Raw genomic sequence first — 24,412 nt, 5'->3', positions numbered from 1 at the left:
GTTGCAGACAACAAAACAGTGGTTGGTCTGATTGCCAACAACAACGAGACAGCCTACAGGGAGGAGGTGAGGGCCCTGGCGGAGTGGTGCCAGGCAAATAACCTCTCTCTCAACGTCAACAAAACAAAGGAGCAGATTGTGGACTTCAGGAAACAGCAGTGGGAGCACTCTCCCATCCACATCGACAGGGCCACAGTGGAGAAGGTAAAAAGCTTCAAGTTCCTCGGCGTACACGTCACTGACAAACTGAAATGGTCCACCCACACAGACAGTGTGGTGAAGAAGGTGCAACAGCGTCTCTTCAACCTCAGGAGGCTGAAGAAATTTGGCTTGGCCCCTAAGACCCTCACACACTTTTACAGATGCACCACTGAGAGCAACCTGTCGGGCTGTATCACTGCCTGGTACGGCAACTGCCCAACGCATCACCGGGGGCACACTTCCTGCCCGCCAGGACATCTATACCACCCGGTGTCACAGGAAGGCCAAAAAGATCATCAAGGACCTCAGCCACCCAAGCCACACCCCGCTATCATCCAGAAGGCAGGTGCATCAAAGCTGGGACAGAGAGACTGAAAAACAGCTTTTATCTCAAGGCCATGTTAAATATCCATCACTAGCCAGCCTCCACCTAGTACCCTGCCCTGAACTTAGTCCCTGTCACTAGCCGGCTACCACCCGGTTACTCAACTCTGCACCTTAGAGGCTGCTGTCTAAGTATATAGACATGGAACACTGGTCACTTCAATAATGTTTACATACTGTTTTACCCATTTCATATGGTATACTGTATTCTAGTCAAGTCCATCCTATTCAACTATTGCTATACTATTCTATCCTATGTATTCTTCAGATATACTACATATTCTATCCACACTGTCCATATTGTCTATACATCCCATCCCACACACACACACTCTCCGGTTTCCAACGTTACACGTCCTAATATTACTATATTTCTCAATTACATTATTTTACTTTTAGATTTGTGTGTATTGTTGTGTATTTTAGATATTACTGCATTGTTGGAGCTAGGAACACAAGCATTGTGCTACACCCGCAACAACATCTGCTAAATATGTGTATGCGATCAATAAAATTTGATTTGATTTGAGAGGAGTGTGAGGGGCTGAGTTAGTGCTATCTGGGATCCTTGGGACTGCCCTACCCTAAACCTTATAAATGTAAACTTCAATTGGGTGTCGTCAGAGTTGGGACGTCCCAAGGATTCCGTTCAGACTTTTCCGACTGGGATGGGGAGGAAGGAGAGGGCAAGTCACAACAAGCACAGCAGTAGATATGAGCAAAACATAACGCAAAAGCAACATGCCAGAGATCTTACTATACAGACTCAGGACAGACGTCCCGGCTGCAACGGCATTTGCACACTGTGGTGTGAAGTGAGGGGTGTGAAAGCCTTTTGAATCCAACAATAGCATCAGACCATCACAGTTTCCCCCACCTCTGTGCAATCACAATACATTTTAGTCATTTAGCAGACACTCTTACACTCTTATTGTAAGTCGCTCTGGATAAGAGCATCTGCTAAATGACGTAAATGTAAAATGTAAATGTCAGAGGTTGGATGGATGAGCTATAGGAGATGAGGCCTATATTTCTTTTTAAGGGAAGACTGTCTTTATTTCATTAGGGGTAAATGTAGTCACAGGTTTGCCATTAGAAGAGTAGAGAGCATCGCCTAGAGTCCTTAGGCAACCAAGTGAAGGAAGGACCATGATCTGACCTCCGGTTTGTGAACACTGGTTGACCTGCTGTGGCACAAACAGCGACAAAAGATCATACACCTAGCTGAAACAAAAGGGCCCTTTCACCCAAACCTTTAGAATCAGCCAAATCCAACCTGACCCTTTTAAAGTCTTTAACAAGGTTTGCAAATGTAAAAGGTTTCCTCTACCTAACGTATTCAGAACCATTGCTGTTGCTGGACAAAACTCCACCTGAGTTTCCCCTGGACAGTTCCCTGGGTGTGTTCTGTCCTTTATTTTGACAAAGTCCTTCCGGACATCAAACGTGAAACTATTCACACCCCTTGACCTTTTCCACATTTTGTTGTGTTACATGATGACCAAACCGTCTCCGCGCGTTGAGTTTGTCTATCTCCACCAGACGCGATCAGTACACGTAGGTTGAAATATCAAAACCAACTATATTCATTTGGGGACAGGTCAAAACACATATGAAAAATTAATGGACATTTAGCTAGCTAGCTTGCTGTTGCTAGCAAATTTGTCCTGGGATATAAGCATTGGGTTGTTATTTTACCTGAAATGCACAAGGTCCTTTTTTTTTGCTGGATCTTTGTAGAATTTTGACCCATTTTGAGTCACACACAATCGTGTTCCCTACTCCGACAATTAATCCACAGATAAAAGGGGAAACCTAGTTAGGTTCTAGTAATCTCTCCTCATTCAGTCTTCTTCTTCTGTGGATTTCATATGGAGATTGGCAACCAACTTTAAGGTGCATTACCGCCACCAACTGGACTCGCGTGTGGACCTATTTCATCTTTCAAATCACCCCCATGGGTATATGCTCTTAAAAACCAATGAGGAGATGGGAGAGGTGGGACTTGCAACACGTTCTATAAATTCAATTTTAGCGCCTGGTTCCGCAGATGCTTGTTGATGCGCACGAGCAGTTTGGATGAAATGATTGAATAACATTCGGAAAGTATTCTGACCCCTCGACTTTTTCCACATTTTGTTACGTTACAGCCTTATTCTAAAATGGATTAAATTGTTTTTTCCCCTTCATCAATCTACACACAATACCCCATAATGACAAAGCAAAAACAGGTTTTTAGAAATTCTTGCAAATGTATAAAAAAACAACTGAAATATCACATTTACATAAGTATTCAGACCCTTTCCTCAGTACTTTGTTGAAGCACCTTTGGCTGCGATTACAGCCTCAAGTCTTCTTGGGTATGACGCTACAAGCTTGGCACACCTGTATTTGGGAAGTTTCTCCCATTCTTCTCTGCAGATCCTCTCAAGCTCTGTCAGGTTGGATGGGAAGCATCGCTGCATAGCTATTTTCAGGTCTCTCCAGAGATGTTCGATCGGGTTCAAGTCTGGGCTCTGGCTGGGCCACTCATGGACATTCAGAGACTTTTCCCGATGCCATTCCTGCGTTGTCTTGGCTGTGTGCTTAGGGTTGTTGTCCTGTTGGAAGGTGAACTTTCACCCCGGTCCTGAGCGCTCTGGAGCATGTTTTCATCAAGGATCTCTCTGTACTTTGCTCCGTTCATCTTTCCCTCAATCCTGACTAGTCTCCTAGTCCCTGCCACTGTACATTTATTTTGCAATGCTCGTGCACACAACGCGGGAGGTGTGGTCAGCATGTTACAAAGTGGGATCAAAATTGATATAATTGTAATTTTTGTCAACGAGCTACACAAAACACGAATGTCAAAGTAGAAGAAAAATTATAATATTTGTAAAATATTTATGAAAAATAAAAAAACACTCATATCCCTTGATTAGATAAGTATTCACAACCTTGAGTCAATACTATGTAGAAGCACCTTTGGCAGCGATTACAGCTGTGAGTCTTTCCGGGTAAGTCTCAAAGAGCTTTCCACACTTGGATTGCGCAACATTTGCACATTATTCTTTTCAAAATTCTTCAAGCTCTCAAATTTGTTGTTGATCATCGCTAGACAACCATTTTCAGGTCTTGCCATAGATTTTCAAGTAGATTTAATTCAAAACTAACTCAGCCACTGGGGAACATTCACTGCCTTCTTGGTAAGGAACTCCAATGTAGCTCTGGCATTTTAGGTTATTGTCCTGCTGAAAGGTGAATTCATCTCCCAGTGTCTGGTAGGAAGCAGACTGTTGTATTGGATTTGCCCCCAAACATAAAACGTTGTATTCAAGACAAAAAGTTAATTGCTTTGACACAATTTCTGAAGTATTACTTTAGTAACTTATTGCAAACAGGATGTATGTATGGGAATATTTTTATTCTGTACAAACTTCCTTCTTTTCACTCTGTAAATTGGGTTAGTTCTCCTTTCACAGCCTCATGGTGTTTTCCCTGAGCGGTTTCCTTCCTCTCCGGTGTAACTGAGTTAGGAAGGACGCCTGTATCTTTGCAGTGACAGGGTGTATTGATACACCATTCAAAGTGTAATTAATAACTTCACCATGCTCAAAGTGATATTCAATGTCTGCTTTTTTATTTTTACCCATCTACCAATCGGTGCCCTTCTTTGCGAGGCATTGGAAAACCTCCCTGGTCTTTGTGGTTGAATCTACAGTGGGGAAAAAAAGTATTTAGTCAGCCACCAATTGTGAAAGTTCTCCCACTTAAAAAGATGAGAGAGGCCTGTAATTTTCATCATAGGTACACGTCAACTATGACAGACAAAATGAGGAAAAAAATCCAGAAAATCACATTGTAGGATTTTTTATGAATTTATTTGCAAATTATGGTGGAAAATAAGTATTTGGTCAATAACAAAAGTTTCTCAATACTTTGTTATATACCCTTTGTTGGCAATGACACAGGTCAAACGTTTTCTGTAAGTCTTCACAAGGTTTTCACACACGGTATTTTGGCCCTTTCTCCATGCAGATCTACTCTAGAGCGTGATGTTTTGGGGCTGTCGCTGGGCAACACGGACTTTCAACTCCCTCCAAAGATTTTCTATGGGGTTGAGATCTGGAGACTGGCTAGGCCATTCCAGGACCTTGAAATGCTTCTTACGAAGCCACTCCTTCGTTGCCCGGGCGGTGTGTTTGGGATCATTGTCATACTGAAAGACCCAGCCACGTTTCATCTTCAATGCCCTTGCTGATGGAAGGAGGTTTTCACTCAAAATCTCATGATACATGGCCCCATTCATTCTTTCCTTTACACGGATCAGTCGTCCTGGTCCCTTTGCAGAAAAACAGCCCCAAAGCATGATGTTTCCACCCCCATGCTTCACAGTAGGTATGGTGTTCTTTGGATGCAACTCAGCATTCTTTGTCCTCCAAACACGACGAGTTGAGTTTTGACCAAAAAGTTCTATTTTGGTTTCATCTGACCATATGACATTCTCCCAATCCTCTTCTGGATCATCCAAATGCACTCTAGCACGGGCCTGGACATGTACTGGCTTAAGCAGGGCACTGCAGGATTTATGTCCCTGGCGGCGTAGTGTGTTACTGATGGTAGGCTTTGTTACTTTGGTCCCAGCTCTCTGCAGGTCATTCACTAGGTCCCCCCGTGTGGTTCTGGGATTTTTGCTCACCGGTCTTGTGATCATTTTGACCCCACGGGGTGAGATCTTGCGTGGAGCCCCAGATCGAGGGGAGATTATCAGTGGTCTTGTATGCCTTCCATTTCCTAATAATTGCTCCCACAGTTGATTTCTTCAAACCAAGCTGCTTACCTATTGCAGATTCAGTCTTCCCAGCCTGGTGCAGGTCTACAATTTTGTTTCTGGTGTCCTTTGACAGCTCTTTGGTCTTGGCCATAGTGGAGTTTGGAGTGTGACTGTTTGAGGTTGTGGACAGGTGTCTTTTATACTGATAACAAGTTCAAACAGGTGCCATTAATACAGTTAACGAGTGGAGGACATAGGAGCCTCTTAAAGAAGAAGTTACAGGTCTGTGAGAGCCAGAAATCTTGCTTGTTTGTAGGTGACCAAATACTTATTTTCCACCATAATTTGCAAATAAATTCCTTAAAAATCCTACAATGTGATTTTCTGGAATTTTTTTCCACAATTTGTCTCTCATATTTGACGTGTACCTATGATGAAAATTACAGGCCTCTCTCATCTTTTTAAGTGGGAGAACTTGCACAATTGGTGGCTGACTAAATACTTTTTTTCCCCACTGTATGTTTGAAGTTCACTGCTCAACTGATGGACCAGATAATTGTATGTGTAGGGTACAGAGATGAGGTAGACATTAAAACATCATGTTAAGACTATTATTAAACAGAGTGAGTCAATGCAATTTATTATTTGTCTTAAGGACATTTTAACTCCTGAAATTATTTAGGCTTGCCATAACAAAGGGGTTGAATACGTATTGACTCAAGACATTTCAGATTTTAATTTTGTATTATTTAGTAAAAAAAAAAAAAAAAAGTTCTAACTGTACTTTTTCAATGTAGAGCCAGTCCTGTCCTGCTCAACCTGTCTCAGATAGCTCCTTTGTCCCACCCCCCACACACGCGGAGACCGGCTCAATCGGTGCCTCCAGTGATACTATCTCTTTCATCTTTACCCAACGCTTAGGTTTACCTCCACTGTACTCATATCCTTCCATATCCTTGTCTGTACATAATGCCCTGAATCTATTCTACAACGCCCGGAAATCTGCCCCTTTTTTTCTCTGGGGGGCAGATTTTTCCCAACGCACTAGAAGACCAGTTCTTAAAGCCTTTAGCCGTATCCTTATTCTACTCCTCCTCTGTTCCTCTGGTGATGTAGAGGTTAACCCAGGCCCTGTAGCCCCCAGTATCACTCCTGCTCCCCAGCCGCTATCATTTGTTGACTTCTGTAACCGCAAAAGCCTTGGTTTCTTGCATGTTAACATCAGAAGCCTCCTCCCTAAGTTTGAGTTATTCACTGCGTTAGCACACTCCGCCAACTCTGATGTTCTAGCAGTGTCTGAATCCTGGTTTAGGAAGGCCACCAAAGATTCTGAAATGCCCATTCCCAACTACAACATTTTCCGTCTAGATAGATCTGCCAAAGGGGGCGGAATTGCAATCTACTGTAGAGATAGCCTGCAGAGCTCTATCATACTATCCAGGTCTGTGCCCAAACAGTTTGAGCTTCTACTTCTAAAAATCCACCTTTCCAGAAATAAGTCTCTCACTGTTGCCGCTTGCTACAGACCCCCCTCAGCCCCCAGCTGTGCCCTGAACACCATATGTGAATTGATTGCCCCCCATCTATCCTCAGAGTTCGTATTGCTTGGTGACCTAAACTGGGATATGCTTAACACCCCGGCCATCCTATAATCTAAACTAGATGCCCTCAATCTCACACAAATTATCAAGGAACCTACCAGGTACAACCCTAAATCCGTTAACATGGGCACCCTAATAGATATCATCCTGACTAACTTACCCTCTAAATACACCTCCGCTGTCTTCAACCAGGATCTCAGCGATCACTGCCTCATTGCCTGCGTCCGTGGTCAAACGACCACCCCTCATCACTGTCAAACGCTCCCTAAAACACTTCAGCGAGCAGGCATTTCTAATAGACCTGGCCCGGGCATCCTGGATGGATATTGACCTCATTCCGTCAGTAGAGGATGCCTGGTTGTTCTTTAAAAGTGTTAAATAAGCATGCCCCATTCAAAAAAGGCAGAACTAAGAACAGATATAGCCCCTGGTTCACCCCAGACTTGACTGCCCTTGACCAGCACAAAAACATCCTGTGGCGTACTGCATTAGCATCGAACAGCCCCCACGACATGCAACTTTTCAGGGAAGTCAGGAACCGATATACACAATCAGTTAGGTTAGCAAAGGCTAACTTTTTCAAACAGAAATTTGCATCCTGTAGCACTAACTCCAAAAAGTTTTGGGACACTGTAAAGTCCATGGAAATTAAAACACCTCCTCCCAGCTGCCCACTGCACTGAGGCTAGGAAACACTGTCACTACCGATAAATCTACGATAATCGAACATTTCAACAAGCATTTTGCTACGGCTGGCCATGCTTTCCACCTGGCTACGCCTACCCCGGCCACCAGCACTGCACCCTCCGCTGCAACTTGCCCATGCCCCCCACGCTTCTCCTTCACCCAAATTCAGATAGCTGATGTTCTGAAAGAGCTGCAAAATCTGGACCCCTACAAATCAGCTGGGCTAGACAATCTGGACCCTTTCTTTCTAAATTAGCCGGCGAAAATGTCGCAACCCCATTACCAGCCTGTTCAACCTCTCTTTCGTATCGTCTGAGATCCCCAGAGATTTGAAAGCTGCCGCGGTCATCCCCCTCTTCAAAAGGGGGTGACACTCTAGATCCAAACTGTTACAGACCTATATCCATCCTGCCCTGCCTTTCGAAAGTTTTTGAAAGCCAAGTTAACAAACAGATCACAGACCATTTCGAATCCCACCGTACCTTCTCCGCTATGCAATCTGGTTTCCGAGCTGGTCATGGGTGTATCTCAGCCACGCTCAAGGTCCTAAACGATATTATAACCGCGATCGATAAAAGACAGTACTGTGCAGCCGTCTTCATTGACTTGGCCAAGGCTTTTGACTCTGTCAATCACTGCATTCTTATTGGCAGACTAAATAGCCTTGGTTTCTCAAATGACTGCCTCGCCTGGTTCACCAACTACATCTCAGATAGAGTTCAATGTGTCAAATCAGAGGGCCTGTTGTCTGGACCTCTGGCAGTCTCTATGGGGGTGCCACAGGGTTCAATTCTCGGGCCCACTCTATTCTCTGTGTATATCAATGATGTCGCTCTTGCTGCTGGTGACTCTCAGATCCACCTCTATGCAGACGACACCATTTTGTATACATCTGGCCTTTCATTGGACATTGTGTTAACAAACCTCCAAACGAGATTCAATGCCATACAACACTCCTTCCGTGGCCTCCAACTGCTCTTAAACACTAGTAAAACTAAATGCATGCTCTTCAATCGAACGCTGCTTACACCCGCCTACCCGACTAGAATCACTACTCTTGGCGGGTTTGACTTAGAATATGTGGACAACTACAAATACCTAGGTGTCTGGTTAGACCGTAAACTCTCCTTCCAGACTCACATTAAGCATCTCCAATCCAAAGTTAAATCTAGAATTGGCTTCCTATTTCGGCTACTAGCTTGGCACACCTGTTTTGGGGAGTTTCTCCCATTCTTCTCTGCAGATCCTCTCAGGCTCTGTCAGTTTGGATGGGGAACGTTGTTGCACAGCTATTTTCAGGTCTCTCCAGAGATGTTAGATCGAGTTCAAGTTCGGGCTCTGGCTGGGCCACTCAAGGACAATCAGAGACTTGTCCCGAAGCCACTCCTGCGTTGTCTTGGCTGTGTGCTTACGGTCATTGTCCTGTTGGAAGGTGAACCTTCACCCCAGTCTGAGGTCCTGATCATCAAGGATCTCTCTGTACTTTGCTCCGTTCATCTTTCCCTTGATCCTGACTAGTCTCCCAGTCTGTGCCGATGAAAAACATCCCCACAACATGATGCTGCCACCACCATGCTTCACTGTAGGGATGGTGCCTGTTTTCCTCCAGACGTGATGCTTGGCATTCAGGCCAAAGAGTTCAATCTTGGTTTCATCAGACCAGAGAATCTTGTTTCTCATGGTCTGAGAGTCCTTTAGCTGCCTTTTGGCATACTCCAAGCGGGCTGTCATGTGCGTTTTACTGAGGAGTGGCTTCCGTCTGGCAACTCTAATCAAATCAAAATGTATTGGCCACATGCGCCGAATACAACAGGTGCAGACATTACAGTGAAATGCTTACTTACAGCCCTTAACCAAAAGTGCATTTATTTTTAATAAAAAAGTAAAATAAAACAACAACAAAAAAGTGTTGAGAAAAAAAGAGCAGAAGTAAAATAAAATAACAGTAGGGAGGCTATATATACAAGGGGGTACCGGTGCAGAGTCAATGTGCGGGGGCACCGGCTAGTTGAGGTAGTTGAAGTAATATGTACATGTGGGTAGAGTTAAAGTGACTATGCATAAATAATTAACAGAGTAGCATTAAAGGCCTGATTGGTAGAGTGCTGCAGAGATGGTTGTCCTTCTGGAAGGTTATCCCATCTCCACAGAGGAACTCTAGAGCTCTGTCAGAGTGACCATTGGGTTCTTGGTCACCTCCCTGACCAAGGCCCTTCTCCCCCAATTGCGCAGTTTGGCCGGGCGGCCAGCTCTGGGAAGAGTCTTGGTGGTTCCAATTTTCTTCCATTTAAGAATGATGGGAGGCCACTGTGTTCTTGGGGACCTTCAATGCTGCAGAATTTTTTTGGTACCCTTCCCCACATCTGTGCCTCGACACAATTCTGTCTCGGAGCTATACAGACAATTCCTTCGACCTCATGGCTTGGTTTTTGCTCTGACATGCACTGTCAACTGTGGGACCTTATATAGACAGGTGTGTGCCTTTCCAAATCATGTCCAATCAATTGAATTTACCACAGGTGGACTACAATCAAGTTGTAGAAACATCTCAAGGATGATCAATAGAAACAGGATGCACCTGAGCTCAATTTCGAGTCCCATAGCAAAGGGTCTGAATACTTATGTATATAAGGTATTTCTAATTTTTTTAAACCCCTTTTCACTTTGTCATTATGGGGTATTGTGTGTAGATTGATGAGGGGGAAAAAACGATTTAATCAATTTCAGAATAAGGCAGTAACGTAACAAAATGTGGAAAACGTGAAGGGGTCTGAACACTTTCTGAATGCACTTGTAGGCTGCATCTCAAATGGCACCCTATTTCCTATTTAAACGCACTACTTTTGACCAGGGCCATTAGGGTGTAATTTGTGATACAGCCACAGCCTGCTATCCACCTCAATGTTGATTACAGCACAACGGCTTCAGAAAGAGGAACCACCCTCTGTAAATCAAGTCTAAGCTTAACCATGTTCTGGGGTCTCTTTTCATGTGGAATCTCATGGCTACACTTCATTTTGCGTTCTGATGCACAATAACAGGAATGGAAGAAAGCTCCTTCTCACTCTATTTTGGTTTTCATACGCATGGATGGTGACATACCCTCTTCTTCCCCCAGTTGTTAGTCCAGCATTAGGCCTTAACCATCCCTATACAGTAATCACCACAGATCATGCTAATCCTTTATTGTTCTTACCTGTAATTTTCTAAGGCACAGCAAACTCAGCCAAGACCCAGAGCACCGCTATGTTACGGCAGGCAGCCCCCAGGGCCCGTAATCTCTTAATCTGACCTGGATGATGTGAGGATGTTTGAGTCACACTGTCCGTAGTGCCCAATGTGAACCCTCACAGCTGGAGCAGATCACCTTCCTATGGCCTAGCATAGGCGCAGCGGTCTAAGGCACTGCATCTCAGTGCTTGAGGCGTCACTACAGACCCCCTGGTTCGATTCCAGGCTGTATCACAACCGGCCGTGATAGGGCGGCGCACAATTGGCCCAGCGTCGTCCAGGTTTGGCCGGTGTAGGCCATCATTGTAAATAAGAATTTGTTCTTAACTGACTTGCCTAGTTAAATAAAGGTTAAATAAAAATTGAATAAAAAAAATAGTGGGCAGTTGGCGTAGCTGGGCAACAGGCATCCCCAACATGCTCAGTAGAACCAATGGATGGGGGTTGACTAAAATTGTCTATTCACTATGAAATGGTGCAATGCTGTCTCAAACAAGCACACACAAACAAATTCTAACTCACTGTATCCCAATCTAGGCAAACAGAACACTATCTTTCAGGGCTGGACTTTAACACAAAGGGTGTGCCAGATTGGAACTTCCCACAGCTGGCAATGGCACCGTCACACACGTGGATTTTATCGGTGATTCATTGCATCATCAATTTCATCTAATTCTCTCGTTTCCCTACTGGTGGTGTGTCAGTCATCAGGCAATCCTCTCTTGTCCAAGTGGTGCCCCCTAAATAATCATTGGCTGGGAATAGAAGTGCAAATCCATGGCAACGGAATTACGCTGGGACTCAGATTTTTCATTTAAAAATGTATAGCTACAAAACAAAAAACATTTCAAACGATTAACAATCCATAGAACTACAGTACCAGTCAAAAGTTTGGACACACCTACTCATTCAAGGGTTTTTCTTTATTTTTACTATTTTCTACATTGTAGAATAATAGTGAAGACATCAAAACGATGAAATAACACATATGGAATCATGTATTAAACAAATCAAAATATATTTTATATTTGAGATTCTTCAAATAGCCGCCCTTTGCCTTGATGACAGCTTTGCACACTCTTGGCATTCTCTCAACCAGCTTTGTGAGGTAGTCACCTGGAATGCATTTCAATTAACAGGTGTGCCTTCTTAAAAGTTAATTAGTGGAATTTATTTCCTTCTTAATGCGTTTGAGCCAATCAGTTGTGTTGTGACAAGGTAGGGGGGTATACAGAAGATAGCCCTATTTGGTAAAAGACCAAGTCCATATTATGGCAAGAACAGCTCAAATAAGCAAAGAGAAATGACAGTCCATCATTAATTTAAGACATGAAGGTAAGTAAATACGGAACATTTCAAGAACTTTGAGCAAGTTTATTCAAGTGCAGTCGCAAAAACCATCAAGCACTATGATGAAACTGGCTCTCATGAGAACCGCGACAGGAATGGAAGACCCAGAGTTACCTGGGAAATCTGTCGATGTGCCCTTGAGCAAGGCACTTAACCGTAATTGCTCCTGTAAGTCGCTCTGGATAAGAGCGTCTGCTAAATGACTAAAATGTAAAAGTAAATTATTTGTTTTTCAACAGGACAATGAATGACCCAACACACCTCCAGGCTGTGTAAGGGCTATTTTACCAACAAGGAGAGTGATGGTGTGCTGCATCAGATGACCTGGCCTCCACAATCCCCCGACCTCAACCCAATTGAGATGGTTTGGGATGAGTCGGACTGTAGAGTGAAGGAAAAGCAGCCAACAAGTGCTCAGCATACGTGGGAACTCCTTCAAGACTGTTGGATAAGCATTCCAGGTGAAGCTGGTTGAGAGAATGCCAAGAGTGTGCAAAGCTGTCATCAAGGCAAAGGGTGGCTATTTGAAGAATCTCAAATATAAAATATATTTTGATTTGTTTAACACTTTTTTTGTTTACTACATGATTCCATATGTGTGATTTCATAGTTTTGATGTCTTCACTATTATTCTACAACATATTTATTTTTTTGTCAAAATAAAGAAAAACCCTTGAATGAGTAGGTGTGTCTAAACTTTTGACTGGTAGTGTATTTGCACAAGGACTACTTTTAACATTTCCACAGAAAACTTTACAAAAACACATTTACAGGAAGAATGTTGCAGATAAAGTTTGGTAACATTAAAACAGAGATTTAACCATAGAGATACTATTAAATTCCTAATTCTATGGATTTTACCGTAATTCTGTTACCAAACTTTGCATCTGTTAGCAAAGTTGATTTACTGTGTAAATTATTCAAAGTAGTCTTTGTGCTGTATGGTTTGTTAAACTTTTAAATCAAAGTTTTTTTTGTTTGGCATACATTTTCAAGTGAAAAATAGGAGTCTCAGCGTAATTCCATTAGTGTGGAATTACCCCTCTGTAAATCAAGTCTAAGCTTAACCATGTTCTATGGTAATTACTTTACCGTGGAATTGCCCAGAACTAAATGCTGCATCTCCAACAGTTTAATCACAATTTTTCAGCCTGAGAGTATGTGCACTGAGCAGGTTAATTCCCTTGAAAGCAGGGGGTTAGAAGCTCCTACAGTTTGTATCTCCCTCTCTCTACCACACTAACAAATTCAACCTGTACAACAGGTGAGTAACCAATAACATAATTACCATGCAGCAAAAATGCAGTTTCATCTGATTTGTTTTGCATCCGTACAGCATAAACAGACAACAGGCCTGTGACCTAACAATAGGTTCTGAATGAAAGGACTGGTTGAACATTTCCACGCTTGTGTTTTAGAGCATAAAGCTGTTACACTATGCTCCAATTAGGACCTTTGATTAATGTGAAGCCTACCATCGTCTGCCCTGGGGAATGGGTTCTGTGAATTGTACATGACTGAGCGTAGAGTTTTTGTTGGTAAAATGGGCCTTCTATTATGGTCCCTCTGCCAAGAATGAAGTAGTTGATTTGGGGAAATGGGAAGGATAAAGAGTCAAAGTCAGTTGTGGATTTAACTTGTTGCATCAGTACGAAACATTTCATTTCAAGGCACAGTGTAGTCCAGTACAAACAGGAGTGTGTAGAACCAGTTGTCACTCATCCCTCTGTGGACTATGTCGCCTTAGCTGATGAATACCATTCATTTAGCTGGCTATCCAGCCATCATAACAGAGTTAGGAAATGAAAAGATTAGCCAAAACACATTTGATTCTGAGTTGTGAGGCTGTGAGAGATGGGAGTGTAAACACAGCTGTGTTTTGCTGAAACGGGTGTGATATCCGCCCGGCCGACCGACGGCCACTCCGTTATGGATTGCCACACAGGCTGTCTCTGCAATGGGTGCTGACAGGGTGCGCTGTACACATGACAACACTGCTGTAACACCCAGTGCATGCGTGTGGCTTTCAGGGCAGGGGCTAACTAACCAGAGAGAAAGTGTCAAAGCTAAGAGCTGTCTCCTGTTAGCATGCCTCCTGTTGTCTCAAACAGAGGTGCTCCTGAGCAAAGTCAACACAGCTGTCAATTTTGGAGCTACTGCCTTCTCAGAGTAATTTACCTGGATTGAAATGTATTGACTGATTGGTGTAGTTAGATCATCCACTAGAGTAGAGATTGGCCAAGAGGACATGGCTTACGATTACAGGTTTCTGTCATCCTCAACCTATAGCTGTATTTTCGCTAATGATAAACTGAAACAAGGATGGGAATGGCATTCCCACTGCAGTCGTCAAATAAACACAAAAATCATTGTGTGAACATAATCGGGCTACAAATTCTGCCTCTTTAGCTTTGTTATTGTCATCCCAGTAGTAAGGTTAGCCTACCTCATTGTAGATTAGCTAGCTGTGTCCCATCAATCTCCCTGTGAATTCGCCAATGCTCATGTTAGCAGGTGCAGTCTATCCCAATTATCCCCGCACCTGAGACCCTCTCTCCCCCCAGTCCCAATACCTCACCCAAATGCCACTTCAAAACCATTGTTGTGAATTGTGAATCATTGCAAGTGTACACCACTATGTGCAATATGGATTAGATGAGAACCTCCTTATACTTTGAATTGCTATCCTTATTTTGTTTGTCTATATACTATGTTTTTTAAGGTATGATAATAGCTGCACACATGAAGCAGGAATGTGGCTTTGGCCACACCACATCCAAGGCTAGTGTAAACAGAAAAATTGCAAATCTGATGTTGAACAGAGATAGCTCTCACTAGACATATTTTACTAATGTAAATCCACCCTTTGGCATGAATATGGTTTCTCTCTGAATCCTGGACATGATCTCCTTAGGATTTTGTGAAGCAAATTAGCAAACTATGGGGGCCATATTAGATTAATGAAATATGGACAGGTGAAAATGTAAATATGTCTTCTTCGGTCGTCTAACCAGCAGCCCGTCATTTAGCGTGTAAATGAGAAATAGGTTCGATTGAATGAAATTTGGGGACCTGAGAAAGCCAACCTGTACACATTGGCGACAGGAGTGGTCCGGTCTTGTGATGTAGACTATCATTCATTCAGGCTGAACTCAGCCAATAAAAAAGAAAAAAAAGAATTGAGCTGATGTGGATTTAAATTTGCTTTTACGTAGTGACATATTTGAGCGTGCAGGCTGAAATCAGTCCAGGTACGCTCTCGATGGACTTCCACGAACACGAATGTGGCATATTTGACGATCAAGTCAATGTAAAAGCTGACCACATTAGCTAGCTACATAATTTCGTCCAAATTCAGAAAATACAGATTAACCATCGATTTACTCATTTGAAACAGCCCTCAGTAATGTCACAGAGGGAAGGAAACCCTTGACGAATGCTAGTACCGTTAGTTATACCTATTGTTTCAAAATGACCAGCAAGAAAGTGACAGGACTGATGCAGCTGTCAGTACAACGCAACTGCAACCTGGTTGAACAGTTGAGTGATCACATACTGTACTGTCTTTGGTGATATTGTGGGCCATGGATACTGTACCTGGATGCTAATTATGATAATTTAGGCTCTGTTGTAGGCCATTTCAGAATGGATTAATTTAGCTAGCTTTATAACTAACTTAGCTTGCTGCGAAATTAAAATATAAATATATAGTCAACTGCCTACTGTAACTAGCTACAGTAGCTAGCTCCAACATGATCCACAACTGGATTTGCTAAATACGGTTAGCTAGCTATTCTCCTTCCATAATCTGTCAAATTTGAGCTAGCTAAGTGGAACTGAAGTCTTGTGAATACCGTTAACGTACAGTGAAACAGTAGTGAACAGTTTATTTTCATCATTTCCAATAATAACCCAAAGGCATAGCCTACATTGGACGGGAGTATAGGACAGTTCAAAAGTTTAACTAGATAAATTAGATAAACATTTAGCTATGTCTTGGTTTATGCACAGCAGTTAACTACTGTAGCAATTTAGCTAGCTAACGTTAGCTAGCCAGTTCATAACCAGTTACTGTACTGTTACTAACAAGCTGCATTACTTTTCAGTAAAATGGTTCTAACGAGTAACGTTCTATTTTAGCTAGGTAGCTACAGTAGTTGGTAAAATATCTTACCGTCATAAACAGTTCCAGAGGCGTCCAGTTTTTAAGGAATATGGTTTTCTTTCAGCGGGAAATGAGTTTAGGGTGAGGGACTGAAAATCCAAGTTCAGTTCACCCGCTGGGAACTCCGACAAAACCTCATTTTTATCACTCCGAGCCTTCAGCTTCATACATTCAACTGTCTGCGGGCCCTCTAGTTCGAATCTGCGACTAGCTCGGCGAATAATCCACACGCAAGACACAGCAACCATTGGCTACAGCGAACCAGCAGGCATCTCAGACCGAGTGAATGATATTTACAATTCCTTTGATTTGTAAATGAGAGGGTATGAGCGACATAAATGTTGGGAAAAGTGGATTCCGGATTGCGGAACAGCGTCTCTGACTTTCTCAGCGGAGTCCGTTGTCAATGCACGCTCACTGCAGCAGAGGCAACAGCATAGCAACGTAATGGCGCAATCTCCGTAGAGCCACCAGTGCACAGGGGTGGAGTCACAAGATAGGGAGGCATGGTTTTAATTTGTAAATCGCGAGTGAGCAATCCTGTCATTTTCTCACTACTTTTCATGCCATTGAATTGGTATTTTGCCGGTTTTATAGATTTACCGAATGTAGTGTGGGAACTGTGTTATCACTTTTGAACATTGAGCAGCCAAGGTCACTGAAATCTAAATGCAACAGTGTGGAGTAGAATACCGGTAGTCATAGGCGAGGAAACGACACCATTGCCTCAGTTAAATTTAGCCACAGGATATTGCATTTCCATCGTTGGTCAGAATTAGCCTAAACTAGTTTATCATTGCCCTAAATTCAGGAAATATCAAGGTCTGTGACTCATTGTAACTGTATTAACAATACACCACCGTGGATTAGACCAGACAATGAGACTGTAGAGTAAAATTTAAATATGGGCTGTGGCGACATCATGTGGTCCAAACAAGAACAGTCCCATCCCCTTAGTTCCATATCACTGCGTCCAATTATGGGGCAGGTATGGGTAACTACATACTTGGAGTGTCTGAAAGTGGGCGTTGCAAAATAACTGGGTGGCTCAACAGCGATGGCTGTAGTAGAATCAATGGGTGGATCAACAGAGATGGGTGCAATATAAGCGCTCCATTATTGGTTAGACCGGCCATAGCCAGGTGAACTGCAGGTCAGTTTAATGTTAATATAGCAGGTTAAAAGAACTAACGCAGCAGGTTAGGAGAATTAACGTGTCTGGTTAGGAGAATGAGGTTAAGGTTAGGAAAAGGGTTAGGCTTGACTAAAATTCGTAGCAGGTTAGGATAATTATCGTGGCAGGTTAGGATAATTAATTTGGCAGATTAGGAGAATCAGGTTAAGGATCGGAAAAGGATTAGGCTTAGCTAAAATGCTACAGTTGTCCACAATTGACTTGTCGTGCTGCCCAATCAGCCACCAAAATGGTCTTGAGTGGCAACAAATCTGCCCAATTAGCTGATTTGCTTTCCATACACCTACACTACATGACCAAAAGTATGTGGACAGCTGCTCATCAAACGTCTCATTCCAAAATCATGGGCTTTAATATGGAGTTGGTCCCCCCCTTTGCTGCTATAACAGCCTCCACTCTTCTGGGAAGGCTTTCCACTAGATGTTGGAACATTGCTGCAGGGACTTGCTTCCATTCAGCCACAAGGGTATTCGTGAGGTCGGGCACTGATATTGGGCGATTAGGCCTGGCTCGCAGTCGGCGTTCCAATTCATCCCAAAGGTGTTCGATGGGGTTGAGGTCAGGGCTCTGTACAGGCCAGTAAAGTTCTTCCACACCGATCTTGACAAACCATTTCTGTATGGACCTCGCTTTGTGCATGGGGACATTGTCATCCTGAAACAGGAAAGGCCCTTCCCCAAACTGTTGCCACAGAGTTGGAAGCACATAATTGTCTAGAATGTCATTGTTTGCTGTAGTGTTGAGATTTCCCTTCACTGGAACTAAACAGCCTAGCCCAAACCATGAAAAACAGCCCCAGATCATTATTCCTCCTCCATCAAACTTTCCACTATGCATTGGGGCAGGTAGCGTTCTCCTGGCATCAGCCAAACCCAGATTTGTCCTTCGGACTGCCAGATGGTGAAGCTTGATTCATCACTCCAGAGAATGCGTTTCCACTGCTCCAGAGTCCAATGGCGGCGAGCTTTACACCACTCCAGCCGACGCGTGGCATTGCTCATGGTGATCTTATGCTTGTGTGCGGCTGCTCAGCCATGGAAACCCATTTCATGAAGCTCCCGAAGAACAGTTATTGTGCTGACATTGCTTCCAGAGGCAGTTTGGAACTCGGTAGTGAGTATTGCAACCAAGGAAAGACAAATTTTACATGCTACGTGCTTTAGCACTCGGTGGCCTAGTTCTGTTAGCTTGTGTGGCCTACCACTTCGCAGCTGAGCCGTTGTTGCGTCTAGACGTTTCCACGTCACAATAACAGCACTTATAGTTGACTGGGGCAGCTCTAGCAGGGCAGAAATTTGACAAACTGACTTGTTGGAAAGGTGGCATCCTATGACTGTGCCACGTTGAAAGTCACTGAGCTCTTCAGTAAGGCCATTCTACTGCCAATGTTTGTCTTTGGAGATTGCATGGCTGTGTGCTCGATTTTATACACCTGTCAGCAACACATGTGGCTGAAATAGCCAAATCCACTAATTTGAAGGGGTGTCCACATACTTTCATATACACTGCTCAAAAAAATTAAGAGAACACTAAAATAACACATCCTAGATCTGAATGAATGAAATAATCTTATTAAATACTTTTTTCTTTACATAGTTGAATGTGCTGACAACAAAATCACACAAATATTATCAATGGAAATCAAATGTATCAACCCATGGAGGTCTGGATTTGGAGTCACCCTCAAAATTAAAGTGGAAAACCACACTACAGGCTGATCCAACTTTGATGTAATGTCCTTAAAACAAGTCAAAATGAGGCTCAGTAGTGTGTGTGGCCTCCACGTGCCTGTATGACCTCCCTACAACGCCTGGGCATGCTCCTGATGAGGTGGCGGATGGTCTCCTGAGGGATCTCCTCCCAGACCTGGACTAAAGCATCCGCCAACTCCTGGACAGTCTGTGGTGCAACGTGGCGTTGGTGGATGGAGCGAGACATGATGTCCCAGATGTGCTCAATTGGATTCAGGTCTGGGGAACGGGCGGGCCAGTCCATAGCATCAATGCCTTCCTCTTGCAGGAACTGCTGACACACTCCAGCCACATGAGGTCTAGCATTGTCTTGCATTAGGAGGAACCCAGGGCCAACCGCACCAGCATATGGTCTCACAAGGTGTCTGAGGATCTCAGTGGCGAATTTGCCAATCTTGGTGTTCTCTGGCAAATGCCAAACGTCCTGCACGGTGTTGGGCTGTAAGCACAACCCCCACCTGTGGATGTCGGGCCCTCATACCACCCTCATGGAGTCTGTTTCTGACCGTTTGAGCAAACACATGCACATTTGTGGCCTGCTGGAGGTCATTTTGCAGGGCTCTGGCAGTGCTCCTCCTTGCACAAAGGTGGAGGTAGCAGTCCTGCTGCTGGGTTGTTGCCCTCCTACGGCCTCCTCCACGTCTCCTGATGTACTGGCCTGTCTCCTGGTAGCGCCTCCATGCTCTGGACACTACGCTGACAGACACAGCAAACCTTCTTGCCACAGCTCGCATTGATGTGCCATCCTGGATGAGCTGCACTACCTGAGCCACTTGTGTGGGTTGTAGACTCCGTCTCATGCTACCACTAGAGTGAAAGCACCGCCAGCATTCAAAAGTGACCAAAACATCAGCCAGGAAGCATAGGAACTGAGAAGTGGTCTGTGGTCACCACCTGCAAAACCAGTCCTTTATTGGGGGTGTCTTGCTAATTGCCTATAATTTCCACCTGTTGTCTATTCCATTTGCACAACAGCATGTGACATTTATTGTCAATCAGTGTTGCTTCCTAAGTGGACAGTTTGATTTCACAGAAGTGTGATTGACTTGGAGTTACATTTTGTTATTTAAGTGTTCCCTTTATTTTTTTGAGCAGTGTATATAGTGTACTTCTGCCCCCACTTCTGTTGACACTCCATGTATGCAGTTACCAATGACTCTGATGTGGTGATGAAAATGACTATTCCTCTGATACTGGTGAAGTGGTATGTAAAAGACTGAGAATCCATTTTAAAAGATAATGCGAATAGCATTTCACTGTGAATTGTAGAGTATCTACTGTCACAAATTAGTAGTACACCATTTCGTCTCCACCCAGTCTGTGGGTACCATTGGTGGTTCCCCAGTACAGTGCTGTCATTACTTTCTGTGGAGACTGGCCCAATCACGTTTCCATGGAAGTTGGGGAGAGAATTGTGTCATTTTCCTAAACATATTTTCTGTTGCATAAAAAGATCAGTGGAGTTTTTTGTAATCACATACACAGAGCATTTGTATAGCCCAGGAGAGCCTCACTATCAAAGCTAAAAAGAAGCTGTCAATGCTGTGACTAGTGTGGATTTTGTTCTTGCTCTATGATTTAGACCGAGATAAAGTGCCATTGAGATGCATCTTTATTTGAAAATGCCATTAGTCTCTAGGTTCAGTTTTGCTCCGCAGTAGAGTCGCTCTGTCACAATGTTAATTACTTGGTTCTTTTTGTAGAACGCCACAGGGCCTCAGACGTGTGAGATGTGATTAAAAAACTAGATTAAGTTTCCAATTTAATATGCAGACAACTGCTAAATGTGGAGACTCAGGAGATTCAATGAACTGGATATTAGGATCTGTATCACCAAGCAAACTGCTTTAAAAAGATGGCTTCATTAAAACCAAACCGATTCTTGATTCCCTTCACGCACACACTGTCTCTGTCTCTCACACACAATAGCCAAAGGCTATATATTTGTTGTGGTTAAACATTCACAACAGTTTAATATTACACAAGTCAGTTGTACATGTTTAAACATTATAACATACCTTTTGTCAAATTGGGCTTTTTATGAAAGCTTTTTATTGTGCCTTGCCCTGATGTATTTTACAACAACACAAAAGTGCAGGTTCATCATATAGACCAATTTTAGGCAAATTTGTGGTCAAATTGAGGTCACGGATAAGAGGAACGATAGTATCAAGGTCAAGTATAACTGTCATTATTCAGGTAATGTTACATGTGGTTGAAATTTAATTTTTCTCACAGTAATTCTGATTTCATAAATAATACTTGCTGGAAAACTAGGACAAAAAGCAGTGGGCTTCTAGTCTCGTGTCAGACTTTACAAGTAGCTGGCCAGAGGTCAACGCTCACATGATATTTGGTTCTTGGTGCAGAGATTAGTGGGCTTCCAAAGTCCTTTTTAGGCCTTCTCTTCCTTGAGTAGGCCCACAATGCCGTCCCTCCTGGAGGTGTAGGGAGCGTGCTTCAGTCTTAGCAGGTGAGCAGGGAACAGGTTGCCGCTGGGCGCATACATCTCCTCCCCCTTCTGGCCCATCAGCGAACGTAGCGTCTTGTTCCGGGAGAGGATCTTGTTGTAGAACTCCACCCCTCCCTTGGCATAGTCCTTGGACAGGCCTGCAGCATGACGGTCTGATTTGTAGTCCAGCCATTGGCTGACAGCGTCGGAGGTCAGGAAGTAAGACACAGCTCCCAGGCCTAGTGCCACTACATTCACTACGCCCCTGATGATCACAGGCCCAGCGTGGAGGCCGAAGATCTGCTTCAGGGTCACCGAGTAGACCATCACTCCGGCCAAGCAGAATGGAGCTACAGCCGCATTCAGCACAGGCCCGCCCACCTCAAGACGAGCTACCTCCCTCGCCACGGCAAACTTCTGAGCCTCTGGGGAGAACACCAGCGCATCCTTCAGGGCTGTGCCGATGACACTGTCCCACTCCACCTTCTCGCCGTTGATGAGTATGGTGCGGTTGGTGATGCCAGCCGGGTCATCCGGCGTGCTGTTGAAGTTGGCAGGAATGCCAATCTGGGCACCGGAGGGCAGCCAGGGTACGCCAGCCCCAACAGGGTGGAAGCCAAACGACGCGAAGGCACTATAACCATTAGGGGCGCCCACGTCAGAATCCTTCAGCACCTGTTTGAAGACACTCTCCAGCTTCTGAGAGAGGCTGGCTGGTTCTCCTTTGTTCCAGGCCTGGTACAGCTTCCTGTAAGTGTTCTCTGGGAATAAGTGGTAGAACATTTGGGCCGCAAACACCCCACCGCAACCGGCGATGAGCAGCGGCGTCCGGTACTTCTGTACCATCACGGCATACTTCAGAAATGGAGAAGCCATGGCGTCGATCGGTTTGGTTGTAATCTGTTAGACACAGACTTCAGAGGGATGGATCTGCAGAGAAACAGAATCAGAACGTTAATGGTTTTATATCTGACAAAATAGGTTTGACCTGACTAAATGAGTTGTGACTAAATACTGTCGGTGAATAGGCCTACTCTTGTTTTAGGAATAACAAATATTTACTCTCTCCAGTGTTTCCCCTAACATTTTTTCCAGCAGTGGTGGCAAGGGTGGAGGGGTTAAATGAATATAGGGCCACCGCTGCTAAATTAATACAGGGGAAACACTGCTCACTGTGAGGAGAAGTTGGGGAACCATGAGGACTGAACTGTTTTTATTCTACTGTGATGGCATACAACACATTCTCATAGGGATGTGTTGAGAATGTATGGGGTCCACCTGAACTTGGTCACAACAGTGCATAGTGTAATAAAGGCGGCAGGTAGCCTAGCGGTTAAGAGCGTTGGGCCAGTAATCGAAAGGTCGCTGGTTCGAATCCCAGAGCAGACTAGGTGAGGAAATCTGTTAAATGAATATAGTGTCTTGCCCTTGAGCAAGACACTTCGCTAGCCCTAAACACTCTGGATAAACGCGTCTGCTAAATGCTGAATATGTAACAACAAAGTCTCAATCTTCAAGCCTCAACTATTTTGTTATCCTGTTGGTCAAACCAAAAATGCAATGCAGACGTGTGTAACTAGAAGCAGGATTATTCTGTTAGTTGGCTAGCTAGTTGGTTAGCATAGCCAGCACAGCCATCTCGATAAAATAACGATAGCAGTGCTGTGCATGACTGCCAGGCAAGTGAAGCAATGCTAACACTAAAAGCTTGTAAACACACACTGAACCAACAGGTAATGTTCCGTTTCATAAAACTTTTGGATAACTCACATGCCATGGACATCTATGCAAGGGCAGCTGGACTAAAAGGGTCGTCACTAGTTACAACAGCCACAAAGTCACCCCTCCTATTTCTACAATGTATCTTCTTAAAATATGATTTTAAACCTAACCTTAACCCTAAACTTAACTTATCCACACTGCTAACCTCAAATTAAGACCAACAAGCTCAATTTTGTTTTGATACATTTTTACGATATAGCCATTTTGACTTTGTTGCTGTGCTATCTAGTGGAAACCGGTTATTACGAAAGCAACAACGCCGTAAAGCAATTGGTTTTTACGACAGTTTTACGTTAATGCCTAGTCACTACGTTAGGCAGAGACAAATCAGCAGTCAGTTTACGCTGTATGAATATCAAACATTGCATAGTGGGTTAAAATAGTGTATTTTTAATGCATTCACGTTTTGCTATCGTAGTCTGCTGGAATAGTTTCATATTCGAGTCGAGCTATTCGCTTCACCGCATGGGGGCATACTCTATCTTTACCGCTGCATCAAATAAGTGCAAAGCAAAGGTACAGTATAAGTCTGTTAGACCACACTGAAGGAAGGAGGGAGGCATTTGTAAAGTATTCTAATAGGGCATGTTATAAATAAAACATATTACTATATTTAGTGTGTGTGTATCACAGAGAAAATGCAAAAAACCCTGACACAATGATATCAAAGTTCCATCCACTCTATTTCTCTCACATTTTCAGAGTCATAGCCTGATATGAAACATTTAGCTTTCCAGGCTCCCACATCACTGTTGTTCCCTGTTCTCCTCCAGACTGTTGCTGGAGCTGCCTGTCGCTGTGGGCGTGATGGGTAGAGAATGCTTGATTACCAACCTGCTCTTTTCTCTCTTTGTTGTCTG

At 43.7% G+C, this 24,412-nt stretch overlaps 2 protein-coding genes across 3 annotated transcripts in view; both read right to left on the bottom strand.

Moving 5' to 3' along the window:
* The window catches only part of LOC121555173 (tyrosine-protein phosphatase non-receptor type 4), a 107,674-nt gene extending 90,875 nt beyond the window's left edge, over positions 1-16,799 (bottom strand). For both annotated transcript variants that reach the window (XM_041868999.2, XM_041869000.2), the window contains exon 1: positions 16,382-16,799. The gene's annotated coding sequence lies outside the window, so the exon portion shown is untranslated. The remainder of the gene's footprint in view (positions 1-16,381) is intronic.
* Positions 16,800-21,049: 4,250 nt separating this feature from the next.
* LOC121554826 (transmembrane protein 177) lies at positions 21,050-23,796 on the bottom strand. Its single transcript, XM_041868510.2, has 2 exons — positions 23,541-23,796; positions 21,050-22,700 (listed from the first exon to the last, which is right to left on the bottom strand). The coding sequence occupies exon 2, from the start codon at positions 22,644-22,646 to the stop codon at positions 21,714-21,716; it is 933 nt and encodes a 310-aa protein (XP_041724444.1). The 5' UTR covers positions 22,647-22,700; positions 23,541-23,796; the 3' UTR covers positions 21,050-21,713.
* Between the last annotated feature and the right edge of the window lie 616 nt (positions 23,797-24,412).

This window comes from Coregonus clupeaformis, chromosome 40 (assembly GCF_020615455.1).
Source record: "Coregonus clupeaformis isolate EN_2021a chromosome 40, ASM2061545v1, whole genome shotgun sequence".
In the NCBI taxonomy this organism is placed as follows: Eukaryota; Metazoa; Chordata; class Actinopteri; order Salmoniformes; family Salmonidae; genus Coregonus; species Coregonus clupeaformis.
This window is presented reverse-complemented; position numbering and strand designations above follow the sequence as displayed.

Excerpts from the sequence above, each read along its gene's own strand:
- LOC121554826 (XM_041868510.2), bottom strand. The coding sequence starts at position 22,646 with ATGGCTTCTCCATTTCTGAAGTATGCCGTGATGGTACAGAAGTACCGG.